Source organism: Ammospiza caudacuta, chromosome 16 (assembly GCF_027887145.1).
Source record: "Ammospiza caudacuta isolate bAmmCau1 chromosome 16, bAmmCau1.pri, whole genome shotgun sequence".
Taxonomy (NCBI): Eukaryota; Metazoa; Chordata; class Aves; order Passeriformes; family Passerellidae; genus Ammospiza; species Ammospiza caudacuta.
Genome location: NC_080608.1, coordinates 17,358,058 through 17,378,348, shown reverse-complemented (window position 1 = coordinate 17,378,348; position 20,291 = coordinate 17,358,058). Strand labels below are relative to the sequence as shown.

At 48.5% G+C, this 20,291-nt stretch overlaps 1 protein-coding gene across 2 annotated transcripts; it reads left to right on the top strand.

Annotated features, from left to right (window-relative positions):
• The first annotated feature begins 5,702 nt into the window (after positions 1 to 5,702).
• On the top strand, positions 5,703 to 10,390 carry LOC131564893 (ovomucoid-like). 2 transcript variants are annotated; one of them, XM_058815509.1, is made up of 5 exons: positions 5,738 to 5,795; positions 6,637 to 6,742; positions 7,809 to 7,840; positions 8,954 to 9,081; positions 9,901 to 10,390. In XM_058815509.1, exons 2-5 carry the CDS (start codon positions 6,721 to 6,723, stop codon positions 9,944 to 9,946), a joined length of 228 nt encoding a protein of 75 aa, XP_058671492.1. In that variant the 5' UTR covers positions 5,738 to 5,795; positions 6,637 to 6,720; the 3' UTR covers positions 9,947 to 10,390. The 2 variants fall into 2 exon arrangements, with proteins under 2 accessions (XP_058671491.1, XP_058671492.1); XM_058815508.1 differs by lacking the exon at positions 6,637 to 6,742 and having other exon boundaries at positions 5,703 to 5,795.
• Positions 10,391 to 20,291: the final 9,901 nt, after the last annotated feature.

Below are 20,291 nucleotides of genomic sequence, written 5' to 3'. Positions count from 1 at the left end.
CTGGAAATGTAAAGTGCACAGACTCAGGCTGCACAATGTACAAAATTCCTCCCCCTCGCCCAAAAAAACCCCTTTGGACTGCAAAATCCGAGCTTCTGACATCAAATTTTAGATCTGATTTATTCCTGAGAGAGGAGAGTCATTGACAGCATAAACCCCAGATTTTTCTGCTTTTTTTCCCTGCTCCTTTTCCCAGGCCCCACCGTTCCCTGGGAAGGGGCAGCTCCTCCAGCTCTCCCTTCATCCCCATCACTCACCCCTGGCTTTGGGCTGGGTACCACACCTGCCCTGAACAGAGCCTGACTAATTCCCCCCAGGCCTTTCTGTGGGTGCTGCTGGCCCAAGGAATGCTGCCAGATAAAGACGCCGTGTCCTTAATGAGGCACTAATTGGTCACGGTAGGAATTTGCTGTTCTCCAAGAGCTTCAGCCCCTGAGCTGGGCAAGCAGGCACTTGCTGAGAGCAAAAGGGGGAAAAGCTGATGTTTAATTGGGGGTTCTGGGGGAGAACACAGATTTCAGCTCCAAATGCTTCATATCCACCCCTGCTCCATGCTGGTCTTCCTCCCACCCCTCTTCTTTGTAAGTTGTAGCTTCTCTTTTAGAAACGTTTTATTTTTATAAAGGGAAAACCAATGCACGTCCTCCAACCCTGCTGTGAGCCATGAAAACATTTCTTGAAATGTCACTTTGACTTTGGTGTGACAGAAGGGCAAAGTCCAAACACCAGGAAATTGCATCTTGAGGCGATTTCAGATCTGTCCTTTTCAAAGCCCATTCCGTGGAGGTGTTAAACCATTAATGCTTTGTTTTTGTGAAGAATCAGCTCAGAACATCAATGGGTTGATGTCTTGAGAAGGCTGAGCTAGAACAGAGACCAGACAGAGCTTCTAAATAATAGAACAGAGATTTATTAAAAGGATCTCTTCCATGGATGCACCCTGGGCAGCAGAAGAGCCCAGCCAGGCCAAGATGACCCAAAATGGTCCCAAAATGCACAGCCACTCCAGGGTCTCTCACTTTGGTAAGTTCTGCTCCATTTGCATCTTGGGGTTAATTGTCCAATTCCAGCTTTAGGTTATCAAGTCCAATCCTTCTTGTTTTTCTCTCTCCAGCCCACGGTGTTTGTGCTCCTGGGCTGAGATTTGGGTCATTTGTCCTTGGTGCCCAGCTGGAGCAGGAATTGTTTTGTCTCCCTGCTCTGCACACAGAGCTCAGCATCCCCTGATGTGAAGCTCAGACCCACACATTAAAGCAGCACAGAATGTGAAAAATAGAAAAGCTGAAACCTGAGGCATCAACAGGACACAGGAATCACAGGATCCCTGAGCTGCCTGCAGGATACCGGAACCTGGTATGTGTGTCCTGGCACTGTGTCCCAAAGAAATCAGCAGGGACAAGGGAAACAAAGACCAGCTCCAGCCTTTGCACAGCCTGCTGGGTTTACTTTTAGCTTCTGAGACAACACACGAGGCCTTCAGCAGGGCTCTGGCCTGGCCTGACACCCCCAGTGCTGAAGGAAGGCTCTGATCTCCCACAGGGGTGGAAAGCAGGGAACTCACTGATGCCTTCAGGGGCTGCCTGGAGCAGAGGCTGGGCAGAGCTAAATGAATAAATAGATTTTTATTAAAAGCCCTTCACAGGATCCACCTTGGGCAGTGCAAGACCCTGACCCAGATGGATCCTGGCCACGAGTTCTCACACTTTGATAAGTTTGGGTCCATTTCCATGCTGGGGTGTCCAATCCCAGCTCCAGGTGATGCAGTCCCACCCTCCCAGGTTACTCCCCTCCATTCCCTGTTGTTTGCACTTCTGGGGCTGAAGCTGCAGCGGTGTCCTTGGTTGTGGGGCTGGAAAAGGATTGTTCTGTGGGACTGAGCTGGGAGCAGAACTTGCTGACACTTTATGTGGAGTGCAGAGTCACACACTAATGCAGGGCAGAGTCTGGGAAATAGGAAAGCTCAAACTGAAGGCATCCTCTCCTTTCCCAGGCAAACACCCAAAGGCTGTGGCACAGCCTGAACAAAGGCAGCCCTTGCTTCTCAAACCCTGCATTGAGCAAGACTTCAGAATCTGATGCTTTAATTGCACCTGGGTGGACAACCCTGAGCCACCCACCCTGGCTGGGGCTGGGGATGAGAACACCGGGGATACCAGGGAGGGGAGGGCCCCCGTGACTGCTGCAGCCCTGGCTGGAGCCTCCCTCCTGTGACAAAGTGGCTTTTTCACCTTTCCCACGTGCTGTTCGTCATCTCTGTGGATGCCCTGCATGGGAGGCTCTCCACGCATGGGTGGGAGCAGGTTCCTCCTCTGGAATGCAGCCAGGGAACATCCTGCCATGCACTTAACTAGTGACCTGCTGTGGCAGCATTTTTGGCATCCCAGTGGTGCTCCAACCAGGCCTCCAAAGCTGAAAGCAATCTCAGATTTGGAATAAATAGTAATTGGGAAAATTTTCTTACCCTCAGAAAAATGCACACTAATATTTTAGCACATGTAACACTGGAATTGCTTTTTCTGTTTCAACAGATCAACTTGGAGGGATAAGAATTTGGGAAAAAGCCAGGATATAATGGCAAAGGTAGAAAATTACAGGAGTTCCACAATTAACTTACAGGTTTGCTGATGAGGGCAAAATTGCACTCACAATTCTTCAATATAAACAATTTATTTACCATATTTATCTTAAATTTCAGAATGAGTTCAGCAATTATTCCTTACTCACCCAGCTTTGGGAAGCAGCTGTTCCTATACACATCCCAACATTTGTTTTCCAAAGAACTTTTTTTCCATGGTGGCACTTCATTGCCCATGTTTGCTTTGTCAAACGTTAATTTATGAGGACAAAGACACCACAAGGTCCCTGAAAATGCCAGCAACACTTGACATTCTCCAGTGGGAATGGCAGACGCAGTTCCACTGGGACGGCCCACGAGGTGACCTGGCTGCCCACACCCTCTGTGGCCCCTTTAGGACAGACCCATTTTCACAATCTCTGGGATCTCTGTGGGTAACCTGCCTCCATGGTTGACTCCTCTCATGGTTGTGAAATTTGTTTTGCTCCCATCTAATTGGAATTTCTCTCCCTGCAATTTGCTCTGTTCCCTCTTCCTTTCACTCTGCAGCTCCAGGAGGGCTCTGGCTCCCATTCTTTGTGTTTCCTCCCTCTCCCAATGGAGCCAACCCCTTCTCCCAAGTTTTCCTCTGAGTTTCACCCCCTCAGCACCTGGTGCTCCCCCATGGGCTCTGCGCCAGCATTTCAGTGCCTTTCCCTGCCAGGGAGCCCAGAACTGTCCCAGGGCAGCAGCTGCAGCCTCGCCAGGGACACCTGGGGAATTATGGACTGAAATTCAAGTGCTGGAAAATCTCCCTCCATGAACTGGGCAGGAATTGTGTTCCCTGAGAGGGATGGGATGGGATGGGATCCATGGGATGGGATCCATGGGATGGGATGGGATGGGATGGGATGGGATGGGATGGGATCCATGGGATGGGATGGGATCCATGGGATGGGATCCATGGGATGGGATGGGATGGGATGGGATCCATGGGATGGGATGGGATCCATGGGATGGGATCCATGGGATGGGATGGGATGGGATGGGATGGGATGGGATGGGATGGGATGGGATGGGATGGGATGGGATCCATGGGATGGGATCCATGGGATGGGATGGGATGGGATGGGATGGGATGGGATGGGATGGGATGGGATGGGATGGGATGGGATGGGATGGGATCCATGGGATGGGATGGGATCCATGGGATGGGATCCATGGGATGGGATGGGATGGGATGGGATGGGATGGGATGGGATGGGATGGGATCCATGGGATGGGATCCATGGGATGGGATGGGATGGGATGGGATGGGATGGGATGGGATGGATGCTGGGGCTGCATGCCAGGGGACACTGGGAGCACTGGACTGGGCCCTTTCCTCATGGATCAGGGTCAGGATCTCCAGCTGCAGTTTCAGTGTCAGCACAGCCCCAGGGGCTGTGTGTGCTCCAAACCCTCCAGAGCAGGAGGAATTTCCGGCACACTTTGGGTTCTGCTCCTGTTTCCTAATTGCTCATAATTGTCCATCAGCCACGGACGCGTCCTGAATCCTCCCCACGAGTCCCTGCAAGCTCCTTGCCAGGGTTTTCTCCAGAAAAGCTCCCCAGAAATCAAAGTCACTGACAGCCCCAAGCAGGGGGGTCCAGACCAAGCCCAGAGCAAACCCCACCCTGCTCTTTGTCCTCTCAGCCCCGCAGGAACACATGTCCAAATTAAGGAAAAAGAAAAAATTTAGAACAAAGCCACTGAAGGGTATTCAAAAGATAAAATTCCAGGCCTCCAGCTCCAACTGGATCTTTGCCCATTCTGGAATTCGGATTTGATGGCATTTATGTTTTTTGTCCTGTTAAGAGACGAGAAATTCAACATTTATTGATTGCCTATATTCTTTAAAGACAACATTTTTCATATCCCTCTTGGGATGAGTTAGGGGGGCCCAAGGCTTACCTGACCTATTGAAATCTTTTCTGCAGGAGCCTCCAGGCCCTTTTTTACTGGAATGAGCACCTCTGGCCCCAGTCCTGCACAAAGAAAGGCCTGGGCTGCCCTGCAGTGAGGGAATCACTGAAATACTGGGATTGAGGTGGTGGGCAGGGATTTTTCCTGTTGAGATTTTTGCACATTTAGATGGTAAATCACTGAGAATGCAACTCTGGAAGGAGGGATTGAAACCAAGCTGTCCCCTCCAAACTCCACATCACTGTGGATTTATGAAAGTGGAGCCCCAGACCTGAGTGTCCCATGGGGACCTTGCCATAAAAGACAGAAATTGCTGCTTTTTGGTTAAGCCACCAATAAATGCAGGGTTTGTTAAAGGAATCCTTCCTGCTGTGTGGAAACAGAGAAATGGGAGCAGAGGAACCTCCCCTGTGTGCAAGGCTGGGCAGGAGCTCAGGGGATGCTCAGGGATGGGAACTCCTGTCCTGTCCTGGCCAGGCAGTGCCCTGGGCTGCTCTGCTGCCCCTCTCCCAGAACATCGGTTCTGACCCCAAAATGGGCATGTTTGAAAGTAAAAGGAGCCCTGGGGATGCTCTGAGCTGGGTGTGAAGGGTTTCTCTCCCAAAACATCACTTCTGACCCCAAAATGGGCACATTTAAAAAGAAAAGGAGCCCTGGGGATGCTCTGGGCTGGGTGTGAAGGGTTTCTCTCCCAAAACATCACTTCTGACCCCAAAATGGGCACATTTAAAAAGAAAAGGAGCCCTGGGGATGCTCTGGGCTGGGTGTGAAGGGTTGCCAGCAGAACACAGATTTCCCAGAGCAGCTGGAGGGCTTAGTGCACGGCCACAAGCAGCTCAGCTCAAACCACAGCTCAGAAGCAGCTCCAAAACGCCCCAAAGAATAAGAATTAAGCCCTTCTGGGACGAATGCTTTGGCAAACACCCAGCCAGGATTATTCTTCCCTGGGAACTGCATTCAGCTGTGAGTCCCCATGGCAATAGCAGAGCAGGCAGCCCTGAGTCAGCCCTGGCTGCTGGGGCTGGAACAGTTAATTGCATGAGGCTGGGCTCTGTGCAGGCAGGACCATCCCTGCCCCATCAGCAGCGGGACACGCAGCCCTGCCCGTGCCAGGACAGCCCTCCCGCCCTGCCCTGGGCACCTGCAGGGCATTGCATCACCAGCCTGGCTATAAAGGTGCCATGGCCACGCTGAGAGCCCTGGCACTCTGCAGGCTTGGGGACAGCCATGAAGGTCACCCTGGTGCTCCTGGCAGTGGCAGCTCTGTGCCTGGCGTGTGAGTAACCCCTGGGCTCCTCAGCTGGTTCCTGCACTGGGTGGGAGGGAGGGAGAAAATGGGATTTTCTGGCTAAAATCCTATTATTTAGCACCATAATAGCTTAGAACGCAGCTGGGGCTGGGGTGGATGGAAGCTGCTCCTTGCTGGGTGTACTCAGAGATCTGTTCTGTGGTGCCTCAGAATCACCTGGTTTTATCTGTTTGTTTTAAAATTTCCATCTGAGAAGGGAGCTTGGAGCTGGTGAGGTCCTGCCCTGCCAAACTGACCGAGCAGGGGACAGCTGGTGATGCTCAGGCCACATAAAACAGCTGGGAATGCTTTTATAATCTTATTTTCCCAGGCTGCAGGGAGATTTGAGGGACATGTTGCTCTAAAAAAGAGGGATCTGGGAGGAATTTCTTCAGCCTTTACCTGGCAATTTTATTTTTACTAAAAACTTGCAGTAAAAATGTATTTTTAGAGAAAAATAAGTGCATTTAAAAAGACTGAAAGACTCCACACCTATGCAGGTAGTATAGAAGTTGAAATGCATTATGAACATTAAAGATACAAAATAATGCAGCATTATGAAACAAAACAATCTTTTGAGTAGCTCTGAAGAAGCTGCTTTGAAATTTGTCTCAACCCCAAAATTTTTATTAGAAACAGAAGTTTAATTGAAACATGGTAGAAATAATTCATTGTGTTTCATTAACTGCAGGGAAATAAAGAAATGTTTCTTCCATTAGAATTCCAGGAAATCTCTTCCTTGAACTTTCTGGTTTATCTTGTCTGCTTGAAAACTTCATGCATCAGCACTTTCTGAGCCACACCTTTATTGCATTCACTCCATTTGCAGAGCGGCTCCCAAAAGTTCACCAGAGAAAAAATCAGATGTGAAGGGTTGGGAGAAGAGGAATAAATCGAATCCAATTCCAGAACAATGAAATCTCAGTCAGCCTCTGGTGACATAGAAACCTGACATGGAGCTTTTTTTTCTGCTCATTTTCTTTACACTGAACAACTGTATTTGATGTGAGGTTGTAAACAAGTTTATGAAAGGAAGTTTTTGGGCAAAGTTTAACCTTTGAAGATCAAAAAAAGCCAAATTTATTCCAAAAGACAATTATTATAGCTCTGCTCCAGAACACATTTGGAATGTTTAACCTTTAAATATTAAAAAAAATTCCAAATTTAATCCGAAAACCCCAAGTGCTAGAGCTCTGCTGCAGAACAGATTCCTGCTCCTTCTGCACAGAAATCTCTCCCTGGTACTGTTACCCCTGGAAGGCCCAGGATGCGATTATGGGACAGCAGGGGGGCAAACACATTCCTAAGGAAAGTAAGGAATGTGTCAGCAGCGTGCAGCCACGCCAAGGAGCTGATTGCTTTGTGGGAGGTGTAATTAGCATTGTTTGCAAGGAGCTCCTTGAAGCCCCACCTGAGGACAGGGCCCTGCTCCAGAGGAATGAGGTAAAAATAGGAGCCAGCCACCTTAAAATCCACATTGAAACAAGGGAAACACTTCCTACATGGGATTATGAGCCAAATTGTATTATCACTGTTATTTACAGTCTATATTGTATTTAATTCTCATTATTGACAGGAAACACAGATATAGAAGGGATTTGTGGTTTGTTCACAGCCACATGCAGCTCTTGGTAAACCCAGGATTAAACCCCAGTCATGCTCAACCACCAGTTAATCCTGGACAATAAATATAAAATAACATGTTGAACAGTAAATATAATATTGACTGCTGGGCTGCCAGAGGTTTTGTGGTGAACAATGGCTCCATTCCCTCCTCCAGCAAAGGCTGTTCCAGCAGGTGACAGAAGTTTCTAAGGTAAATAATGCACCAAAACCCACTTGGTCAATAGGGTCTGACACCTGGGCCTCACTAAACACTGCACAGCTCTCAATATTGACATTGAAGGAGGTAAAAGATTCAGTGCTGCTGATTGAAATCATCCTGGTTTGCACCTGAGTGTTCATTAACTGTGCATTTCCATTTTCTCTTTTGTGATTCAGTTTCCACTGCAGATGCTGCCACACAGAATGAGGTGAGTTATTTCCTTTTTCCTAAATAAAAATATAGACTATGAGATAAAAAATTATAATATAATAATAAGGTCAGAAAATAAGCATGGTAAACTTTAATTAAATGCTGCCAATTTATTGAGGTTTCAGTCAAAGTTCCTGAGCTGGGGATATGGGGTTTCCATAGAGTTGTTCTGACGGCTTCCAGATGTCTTTCCCTGTTTGGCATTATGGGTGAGAAATTAGACAAGGAGAAATTTTAAGCCAGAGAAATCTAGATATTTTTTTTTAAATTATTTAATGATGACCCTATAAGGATTTTCTGATTAGTTTTAGCTCCTAAATCAGGTACCTGGAGATTTTCACTCTCTGAGTACTCTGGGGTCAATGTCTGGAAGAAGGGAGGAGGTGGAGTCCATCCCTGAAGGGTCCAAGGAAGGGCTGGATGTGAATTGATCCCACCTGGATTTACTGATTGTTGTGACCAGATAATAAAAACCCCACACTCTGCTCCTCTGGGGCTGTGCTGTTCCTGCCCATCCCTGTCACATCAGCCCCACTCTCACCTCTGAGCAGAAATGTTTCATTTCTGGGGCTTAGCCTCTGCCCAGAGAGGTGGTGCCACCTCCCTGGCTGTGCTGCCCCAAAGCGTGCCCCAAAATTGGATATATTCATGATTTCTGTACATGGAAGGTGTGTCACAGTAAAGCAGACAGGGCTCAGTTTCTTCATGCAGAAAATGCCAATTTTTATTCAGTTATCTCATATTGATAGGAATTCAAAAGGCACTATGTTAAACCCAATTGGATAACAATACACTGTCAGTCCATTGGTCAGTAAATGGAATTTTGTGCATCCATCAAACCTCTTTATTCTTGGATTGTTTACATATCTTCCTCACTGATTCCCATTGCACCAATTTCTTGGTTTTGCAGGTGCAAACTTATTTTTCTCACCAGAATAAATTGTTGTGCTGACTTTTCATTCTTCTGATTTTTCTCACGGGAACAAGCAGATTGAGGAGCTGCCCCCAGTCCTAGCAGCAGGCCTAAGCCATGATGTTATAAATCCTTTATTTTGTGAGCTTTTTCCCTGTGTGGTCAGGGGTGTGAGACTCAGGGCTGCCCTCCTTGCAGGTGGACTGCAGTGAGTACAAGAGGCTGGAGAGAGGGAGGCCCATTTACTGTGAGAGGCTCTACCAGCCCTACTGTGGCTCTGATGGCAAAACCTACAACAACAAATGCTCCTTCTGCAAGGCTGTGCTGTGAGTACCGAGCTGCCACGGGCTGAGCAGCTGGGATTCCCACCCCACAAGTTGCTGGCCTTCTTTAGGGTTGGCACTTCTCTGCTCCTGTGCTTTACCTTTACACCATCATTGTTCCTCCCACTGATAATGTCCAACTGATCTAAAAAACAAATGATGGTGATGTTTGGGTGAGAACTTCCTATTCTGGTAGGAAGTGTAAAATAGGCAACTAAAAGATGACCCAGATATTCAGGACTGAACTTCCTATTCCAGCAGGAATTGTGGAGTTGGACACTAAAAAATTACTTGGATATTTGTGTGTACAACTTCCTATTCCAGCAGGAAATGTGAAATTGGACACTAAAAAACTACATGGATATTTATGTGAGCACTGTCCTATTCTGGCAGGAAATGTAAAATAGTGAACCAAAAAATGACCCAAATTGTTGTGTGAGCAACTTGCAGCAGGCACTGTAAAGCTGAACACTGAAAAATGATTCCTGTTTGTGTGAGAAACTTGCTGCAGGTGCTGTAAGATTCAGTCACTAAAAAATACCCTGACATTTGTGTGAGCAGCTTCCTATTCCAGAAGAAACTGGAAAGTTGGACTGGAGAGAGTCCAATGAGCAGCAGAGACCTGCAGGTCACACAAAAATTCAGAAGTGGCGCTGGCAATGTCTTGGGTTTATGGATGAAATGTGTAATTTTGCAAGGAAAGCTGTTTACAGATAAGTGCCCTGATGTGTGCTGTGAATGTTTCGGTGTCCCCCCTGTCAGCAGAGGGTTCCAGAGGTTTGGTGCAGCGTTCGGTGTGCAATGCCATGTTTTCCCTTGCAGGAGGAGCAGAGGGGCCCTGCACATGAAGCAGGCAGGGGCGTGCTGAGGGAGCTGTGCTGAGGGCAGCTCCCCTCTGCCTTTCCTGCCTTTCCTCATCTGCCCTGCCAAGCCCGGCCTGGGGAGAAGAGCCAGCTCTGCTGTCCTGCTCCAGAGCTGGGGCTGACCCTCCTGTCCTCGCAGCACAGCTGCTCCTGTGCCTTCACCAGCCCTTCCCTGGGTGTTTGTCTCCATGGCTGGAGTTCAAATCCCCTGACAATGCCCCCAGTCTCCCCACCTCCTTTATCAAATGTTTTCTTTCCTTTACCCAGAAACTTTAGCAGATATTTTTTTTTCCCTAAAGGTTTTCAGCTTTCCCAGGCACTGCTCTGACTCTCCCAGTTTTGTAGTTGAATTTAAGTGCTTATTTTTCATCCCTTTCTGTACAATTCTGGTTCCTGTATGTTGTTCAGCTACCCAGTGTGCTTGTTTATTAAAATAAACCTTCACTCTTTTTTTTTGTCCATGGTGAACTTTCTAGAGAATTTATTGCATCCAAGACTAACAAGTATTTCCCAAATTACAGAAAACTGCAGTGGAGCAAGGGCTGAGTCCAGAGGTAAAAATCCAAAGCTGGGATACAAAAGTTGTATATACTGGAATTTACCCTCCAGTCTGGCTCTATTTTACTTTAAATGAGACCAATCTGGTAAAATGTAAGACTGTAGCAGTCTGTTAAATCCTGTCATTTAAATGGGAACATTCAATAATCTTTTCACTTGACAAATTTCAGAACCTAAAGAAATTTATGTCCTGCTCTTAAATTCTGATTATCTTCACTGTCTTTTACTCAATACTTGGTCATGGGAATGTATTTTCCCAGAATTAAAATTGTGAATGACTGACCTTATTGGAGGACAATTTTGGAGCAGCTGGACACAGAACAAATCCAGCCCTATCCTTAATTCTGTTTATCTGGAAACTAGGTCCCAGCAATTAGGCAGCAAGAATAAAAATGAGGAAGGTAATAGAAAAGCTCCTCATAGTTCAGAGGCTTCAGTAAAGAAGTTCCTAGAACAGATCACCTTGATTGAAAGAGATAAAAATGAGAAAACAAAGGGAATCTCTGAGGTTTCCTCATGGTGTCAGAAAAAGCTGATTTGTGGATATTTGCTGCCTTCCAGCCTCATGGATATTCCCATCCTCTGCTTTTTGTTGGGATATTTAATGGGCTGTGCTTGTGCACCAAACCCAGGACACCAAAACTCTCCTGCAGCCCAGGAGTGATGCAAGGAGCTGCAAGTCAGAGGTGTAAAGCACCCCTGCATTTCCCTGGCCCTGCAGTCTGTCCATGTCTGATCATTCCTGACATGGAATCCTGGGCAGGAGCAGCAGGAGAGCAGGACCTTCTGCCCACCCGGGACCTTCTGCCCACCTGGGAGCTTTCCCTCAGCCCAAAGCTGGCAGAGCCAGGGGCACAGCAGCTCCTGCCACATACCAGAGCACAGAACATCACCTGCAAATTGCTGCAAGTGACACCTGGGGAAAATGCTGGAGAGGCTGGCCAGGCTGGCCAGTCGGGTCTGTGGGATGGAGCAGAGCCATGGAAATGTGGGCAAGGGAAATGAGCAGAGCCTGAGCGAGCTGAGCTCAGGTTCTGTGAGACAGAAAATAAAATATTGGTGTGGAACAGGAAACAGAACAGATCCTGCACTCAGGGAAGATCAGAGTGCAAAACTCTGCCCTGGAAGGGCTCCTAAATACCTGGTGTGCCTTTATAACTGATGTATTTACAGCTGAGGGACAAGGAAAGGTTTTCCTGAGGTCCTAAAAAACATTTGTTTTGTTCTAAGACAAAAGGTGATGAAATCTGGAGATCAGCCAGTGGGATCCCTGCAAAAGTACAGCCAGTGCCTGAATAAAGCTGGCTGGGGTTAGCACAGCACCACTCTCACCTGCGCTCGTGCACCTGAGGCCTTTGGCTGCTCACATCTTCTCTTAGAAGCTTTAATTTTGGAACACTGAGGTTCTGCTCCCTGCAGAATTAATTGTTGTGTAATTAATGTCTCCTTTGGTGATCAGGAGTGCCCAAGGATGGAGCTCTGGGACAGTGCGAGGGTCCCTGCCCATGGCAGGGGTGGGTGAGACCTCTGAGGTCCCTCCCAGCCCAAACCATTCCATGATTTACCATCAGCTGGGATGGAGAACATTCATTCCCTCAGAAGGTAAAAGGTTAAAAACATCTCCTAGGGATGCTGCTAAGCACTGACAGTTTGTGGGGTGCAAAACTTGGGTTTTTGAAGGAAGGCATTAATCCCTCAGTCCTTTTATTTTTGATTCAGCAATCCTGTGTCGGAGAACCAGGGTTCTGAAACCTCCCTAAAGTACAAACTGTGTATGTCCAAATAGCTTCCACCAGCAGTAAATGAGAAACAAGAAATGCAACGTTCTCTTTAGTTTTGCAGCTGATCAAGACCAGAACAGAATTGTTATTGATGACTGTTCAGCATCTCTGATAGTTTTCCTTTGGGTTTCAGTTCAGATATCCTTGGGTGCCTCAAATTCTAAATTTTCCCACATATGGCAGTGCAGGGAGAAAGAAATGAAGCAACCCAAAACCCTTCAAAAATTCACAAACCACTGATCTGTGGGATAAATCACAGGGTTTCTGTTAGGAAAAAATGGGTGGTTTTGGTTTCTGCTGTCTTGTAACCACTTCACCATTCACATTCTGTGACTGTTTCAATGACAGCTCAACCCAAGGCCCTGCCCAAGTTCCTTAATTCCACTCAGGTCTCCTGTGTCCTTCAGGCAGCCTCCTCCTGCTGCCACCTGTGTTCCCTACCTTGGGCCGGGAAGGACAGGACAAGGGCAGGACAAGCTCTGCTGGACCTGGCTCTGTTCTTCCCACAGGAACCCTCACCTGTCCCATTTTTGGGGCTGATTTTTTGGATGTTCTGCTGTTTTTGATGCTGTGTTGCTGTCACAGGTTGGACTCAGTGACCTCTGGGGCCTTTTCCAACCTCAGTGATGCTGTTGACACATCCAAAATCCACAGGGATTGCCAAGAATTTATTTTGTTATTCCTACTCTGCTACAGAGCGTTGTGGATTCCTCTGGGATTGTCACTGAACAGCAGCTGAGTCTTTGCACGCTGTCATTCACAAAAAATAACTCACCAGCAGTCTGCTGGCTGATTGTCGTGGGTTGACAGCCTTTATCCCAATATCGTGTGTTGTGTCTGGCAGCTGTGCCTTTTCTCTCTCTTCCCCCCCCCCGGCCGTCTTGCTGCGGCGGGGCGGGGAAGAGAGGGGGGAGTGTTTGACCAGGCTTTTTTGCTTTTGGCTTTTGCTGCTTGGCTTGGCTAGCCGCTTTGCTTGCTTGCTTTCTGCTTTTTTGTGCTGTTTTTTTTCCTTTTCTCTTGCTCCCTCTTTCTTACCCTCCCCTGAAGATACTGGACCAGCTCCGGACGTGACCTGAAGACGTCCAGGACATCCGAAGCTTGCAGAGAAGCGCCGCGCCCTCTCAACACACAGTCTGTTTTTTCTGTTTTCTTTTCTTTTCTTGTGTTGGGGAGTGTTCTTTTGTTACTTGTAAATAAATAGGTTTTGTTTTCCACTTTGCTCCTCCGAGAAATTCCTTCCCGAACCCGGTGTTGGGGGAGGGGTGGTTGGAGGTTTGTTTTGTTTTTGGGGGGCTCCCTTTTGGAGATTTCCCCTAATTTGTCCTAAACCAGGACAATATACTTTTTGGTGCGTTGGCCGGGAAAAAGGAGGCCAAAAAACAGTGGAAAAAAAACCTATAACAATAATATTTCGGTTTTGGCTATTTTGTGGGCATATCGGTGATTCATAATGTCATTTGGAGTGGAAGCTTGCCGGTCGTTCTGGTCCCTAGGGGTTTTTGAAGTTTTAATACTTTTGTGGTCCCTGGGGTTATTTCCTTACCCAAAAATAGCTCTGATGTTGGCCCTAATAAGTAGCTTTTGTAAGCAGGGGGCACTAACCAGAATAGTCATTGTGCTGGTCTTATGTATGATGATGTGTCGGATAAAAATGCTGGACTTTATTTCAGGAATGTATGGACTGTTATTATGGTTGTTTACTCAGTTTGTTTGGGGAGAAGAAGGGGAAGGGGCTTTTCAGCCTTTGTCTTCCTTCTTGTCCTCCAAATTGTTGACATCTCTATTAGAAAATACTGAATTTCCCCTGAGTTTGAAAGAAACCATCTTTCTGGCATTTAATTTATTAAGCCTTTTCTATACTGTCTGGAGTGTGTATAAAATGAGGACTGAGATTTCTAGAGGGGTTAGAGACACTCCTGACTTAGGAGTAAAACAAAGCAGGAAAAATCTTGACTGGAGTGGGAAATGGGAGGACATGGGCCAGACTTTAAAGGAATTTTCTGATCCTATGGACTGGGACTTTCCATCTGATCAAATTCAGAATCCAGTCGAGGTGGCAAAGTATTTGAGGGAGAAGTGCCATGGTAACACTAAGGAAGAAAGGATTACTGCAGTGAGCTGGGCCTTGGCATTTGTTTACCGTACTCTGCTAGATACTGTGGAGCAGCAGATAGCAGAAAGGGAACAGGGAGATAAGTTAGTTACTACCCCAGTGACCCAGGCTGCAGCTAACCTCCCAGGCTCCAGGCTAGCAGCTGCATCAGACAGTAGGCCCCAAACCATGGCTGTTGCAGCTAATACAAGAGGTGGAAAGTGTAAAGGCAAGACCGATCGAAAGGTGGAGGATGATGAGGATGATGATGCAGGAGAAGGACCCTCACCAAAATCAGAGGCCACATCAAGGGGCACAGAATCTGGAGCTAATATTGACTCCTTTTCTCTGAAGGACCTCAGAGGCCTAAGAAAGGATTACAGACGACAACCTGACGAATCTATAATTAGTTGGTTAGTCCGCCTTTGGGATGCTGCAGGGGAGGTTACGATTTTGGATGGTACTGAAGCGAGGCATTTGGGATCCCTGTCACATGATCCTGTCATCGATCAAGGTATGATGAGGGGGGCTAACCCTCACAGCCTCTGGGAACGGGTCCTAAGAAGCGTAGCAGAACGATACCTGTGTACGGATGATCTCTATATGCAGCAGACACGGTGGAAGACCATAGAACAGGGGATCCAACGCCTGAGAGAGATGGCGGTGGCAGAGCTCATTTTCTCAGATGACACAACAACTAGAAATCCGGACCTGGTACCATGCACACCTGTAATGTGGAGGAAACTCGTGCGACTTGGGCCACCTGAATACGCTTCTGCCCTAGCAATAATGAAGCGGGATGATACATATGAGACTGTGCTCGATATGGCAAAGAAGCTTCGAGCGTATGCAGATGCTGTGCATGGCCCAACTCATGCCAGAATTGCAGCAGTGGAAACCCGACTGCAGAAACTAGAGGATAAAATTGAGGAGAATCATAAGAAACTCCGGGAAGAGATTAAGGAGGACCTTATTCAAATCTCAGCTGTACAAATTAGAGGTCCTGGTGTCCAACGCTGGCGCTCCTTTGATGGGGAGAGAAGGTACACCCCACGGACTGAGTTATGGGCTTTTCTGCGTGAGTCTGGAGAAGACATGAGGAGATGGGATGGAAAACCCACCGCTGCTTTGGCACAACGGGTGCGTGATTTGAAGAAAAGAGAAAGTATCACCAAAAGGATAGCAGCTCCGGTCGCTCGTAGCCGAGATGTTAAGTATAATGATGACGATGACATGTCCGATCCCCTTGAAGGAACTTCTAAGGCATATGCCCAAGGAAAGAAGGACAATCTGGCTTAGAGGGGCCCTGCCTCCAGCCAGGAAGAGGCACGGGAGAACCGGGTTTTTTGGAAGGTGTGGATCAGATGGCCTGGCACATCAGAGCCACAAGACTATGAAGCGTTGGTTGACACTGGATCACAGTGTACCTTAATGCCATCGGAACACGTGGGGACAGAACCTGTTTCCATTGCTGGAGTGACGGGAGGATCACAACAGTTGACTTTGTTGGAAGCTGAGGTGAGCTTGACTGGGAAGGAATGGCAGGAACACCCGATTGTGACTGGTCCAGAGGCTCCGTGTATTTTGGGCATAGACTTCCTCCGGAATGGCTATTACAAAGATCCTAAGGGATTCAGGTGGGCTTTTGGAATAGCTGCAGTGGAGATAGAGGGTATTAAACAATTGAACACCTTGTCTGGACTATCAGAGAACCCATCTGCAGTAGGACTCTTGAAGGTAGAGGAGCAGCGAGTGCCAATTGCCACCTCAACAGTGCACCGCAGGCAGTACCGGACGAATCGAGATGCCGTGATCCCCATCCACAAAATGATCCGAGAGCTGGAGAGCCAAGGGGTGGTCAGTAAAACCCACTCACCCTTTAACAGCCCTATCTGGCCTGTGCGAAAATCTGACGGAGAATGGAGACTGACTGTGGACTATCGTGCCTTGAATGAAGTGACTCCACCACTGAGTGCGGCTGTACCGGACATACTGGAACTGCAGTACGAGCTGGAGTCCAAGGCAGCCAAGTGGTATGCGACCATCGATATTGCTAACGCGTTTTTCTCCATCCCTCTGGCAGCAGAATGCAGGCCTCAGTTTGCTTTTACATGGAGGGGAGTGCAGTATACCTGGAACCGACTGCCCCAAGGGTGGAAACACAGTCCTACCATCTGTCATGGACTGATCCAGGCTGCACTAGAAGAGGGTGAGGCTCCAGAACATCTGCAATATATTGATGATATCATTGTTTGGGGGAGCACGGCAATAGAAGTGTTCGAGAAAGGAGAGAAGATAATTCATATTCTCTTGGAAGCTGGATTTGCCATTAAGAAGAGCAAAGTCAAGGGACCTGCCCGAGAAATTCAGTTCTTGGGGGTGAAGTGGCAAGATGGACGGCGTCAGATTCCTGTGGATGTTATTAATAAAATCACTGCCATGTCCCCACCAACTGATAAAAAGGAAACACAAGCTTTCTTAGGCGCTATAGGTTTCTGGAGGATGCACATCCCTGAGTATAGTCAGATTGTGAGACCCCTTTATCTGGTTACCCGCAAGAAGAACGACTTCCATTGGGGCCCTGAGCAGCAGCAAGCTTTTGTCCAAATCAAGCAGGAGATCGCTCATGCTGTAGCCCTTGGTCCAGTCAGGACGGGACCAGATGTGAAGAACGTGCTCTACTCTGCAGCCGGGAGCCATGGTCTGTCCTGGAGCCTTTGGCAGAAGGTACCTGGCGAGACCCGAGGCCGACCATTGGGATTTTGGAGTCGGAGCTACAGGGGGTCTGAAGATAACTATACTCCAACAGAAAAGGAAATCTTGGCCGCCTATGAAGGAGTCCAAGCCGCCTCGGAGGTGATTGGTACAGAGGCACAACTCTTTTTGGCACCCCGACTACCGGTGTTGGGATGGATGTTCAGAGGAAAGGTTCCCTCTACCCACCATGCCACCAGTGCTACTTGGAGTAAGTGGATTGCCCTCATTACGCAGCGCGCTCGAATTGGGAAGTTAAATCGCCCTGGGATCCTGGAGATAATTACAAATTGGCCTGAAGGTGAAAGCTTTAGTGTCGCAGATGAGGAACAAGAGCCAGTGACCCGGGTTGAGGAAGCTCCGCCATACAATCAGTTACCAGTAGAAGAAACACGCTATGCTCTATTCACCGATGGTTCTTGTCGTGTCATAGGGATGAAACGGAGGTGGAAAGCAGCTGTGTGGAGTCCCACTCGACGGGTTGCAGAGGCTACTGAAGGAGAGGGTGAATCCAGTCAATTTGCTGAAATCAAAGCTATTCAACTGGCCCTAGGTATTGCAGAGAGAGAGAGGTGGCCAAGGCTCTATTTGTATACCGATTCCTGGATGGCAGCCAATGCTCTATGGGGATGGCTGAAGAGATGGAAAGAGGCGAACTGGCAGCGAAGAGGAAAACCAATTTGGGCTGCGGAAGAGTGGAAAGATATCGCTACTCGGGTAGAGAAGTTACCTGTGAAGATTCGCCATGTAGATGCCCATGTCCCCAGAAGTAGAGCTAATGAAGAGCAGCAAAACAACCAGCAAGTACATCAGGCTGCAAAGATAGGGGAGTTGAAGATAGATCTCGACTGGGAGCATAAGGGAGAGTTATTCTTAGCACGATGGGCCCATGATGCCTCAGGCCACCAGGGTAGAGATGCCACCTATAAGTGGGCACGAGACCGAGGGGTGGATCTAACCATGGACAGTATCTCTCAGGTTATTCGTGACTGTGAGACGTGCGCTGCCATCAAGCAGGCCAAGCGGGTGAAGCCCCTCTGGTATGGGGGGCGGTGGTCTAAGTACAAATACGGGGAGGCCTGGCAGATTGATTACATCACACTGCCTCAAACCCGCCAGGGCAAGCGCTATGTACTAACCATGGTAGAAGCCACCACGGGATGGTTGGAAACCTACCCTGTGTCTCATGCCACAGCCCGTAACACTATCTTGGGCCTTGAAAAGCAGGTCCTTTGGAGGCACGGTACTCCCGAGAGAATTGAGTCGGATAATGGAACTCATTTCAAAAACAATCTTATTAATACTTGGGCTAGGGAACATGGCATCGAGTGGATATACCATATCCCCTATCATGCACCAGCTGCAGGGAAAGTGGAAAGGTACAATGGATTGTTAAAAACCACCTTAAAAGCATTGGGTGGGGGGTCTTTTAAAAACTGGGAGCAGCATTTGGCAAAGGCTACCTGGTTAGTTAACACTCGAGGTTCCACCAACCGAGCGGGTCCTGCTCAGTCTGAGCTCCTTAATATAGTAGATGGGGATAAAGCCCCAGTGGCCCATGTCAGAGGTTTGTTGGGAAAGACAGTATGGATCAACCCTGCCTCGAGTACAGACAAACCCATCCGTGGGATTGTCTTTGCTCAAGGACCAGGTTATACATGGTGGATAATGCAGAAAGATGGAACAACACGGTGTGTACCTCAGGGAGACCTGATTGTGGGATGAGATTCATATATGAATGTCATTGTTTGTTGAATGTGAGACAGAAGGAAACTGTAAGTGTCAAAGGTCTGAGCAAGTAAGATGAGAGGAATGCGTAAGTGTCAAAGGTGTGAGTAAGTGAAATGAAAGTTTTTATTGTATATTCACGATATGGGATAAGGGGTGGAGTGTCGTGGGTTGACAGCCTTTATCCCAATATCGTGTGTTGTGTCTGGCAGCTGTGCCTTTTCTCTCTCTTCCCCCCCCCCGGCCGTCTTGCTGCGGCGGGGCGGGGAAGAGAGGGGGGAGTGTTTGACCAGGCTTTTTTGCTTTTGGCTTTTGCTGCTTGGCTTGGCTAGCCGCTTTGCTTGCTTGCTTTCTGCTTTTTTGTGCTGTTTTTTTTCCTTTTCTCTTGCTCCCTCTTTCTTACCCTCCCCTGAAGATACTGGACCAGCTCCGGACGTGACCTGAAGACGTCCAGGACATCCGAAGCTTGCAGAGAAGCGCCGCGCCCTCTCAACACACAGTCTGTTTTTTCTGTTTTCTTTTCTTTTCTTGTGTTGGGGAGTGTTCTTTTGTTACTTGTAAATAAATAGGTTTTGTTTTCCACTTTGCTCCTCCGAGAAATTCCTTCCCGAACCCGGTGTTGGGGGAGGGGTGGTTGGAGGTTTGTTTTGTTTTTGGGGGGCTCCCTTTTGGAGATTTCCCCTAATTTGTCCTAAACCAGGACACTGATGAACCAGCCTTGTCACCCAATCCCTCGGGGCTTGCATGAAACATGACTTTAAAACATTGAGGGATTTGTGATTTCTGCTGGGATCCACCCAAACACAGCCATTAAAACAAGGTTAAACTGCAGACCTGCACAATGCAGCAAGTACACGTGTGGGGCCAGGGTGAGGACTCTCCAAGGAAATCACTTACAAACCTCCAAAGGAGGGACACGGGGATGGGGAAGGGTCTGGAGGGGCCATGGAGGAGCAGCTGAGGGCACTGGCATTGTGAAGCTGGAGGAGGCTGAAGGGACTCCTTGGGGGCTCCGATCTCTGGGACAGGGACAGCACCCAAGGAAGGGCTGGGGCTGTACCAGGGCAGGGTCAGGGTGGATTTTGGGAAAGGCTCTTCCCCCAGAGGGTGCTGGCACTGCCCAGGCTCCCCAGGGATGGGCACAGCCTGAGGCTGCCAGAGCTCCAGGGATGCCCAGGGTGGGTTTTTGGGTCTGTGCTGGACGCTCACTCTGTCGTGCAATGGTTTGGGCTGGAAGGACCTTGGCGCCCATCTCACCCCGCCCTGCCAGGGGCACCTCCCGGAGCCGCGGCGCTCCGAGCTCCATCCGCTGTGTCCCTCAGCTCGGCACAGCCGGGGCTGCAACCGCGCCAGCACCTCCAGTGACTCCCCTGGCTGTCACTCTGTGCTGAGCGAGCCCAGCCCCGATCGGAGTCCCGAACGGAGCCCTCAGAGCCC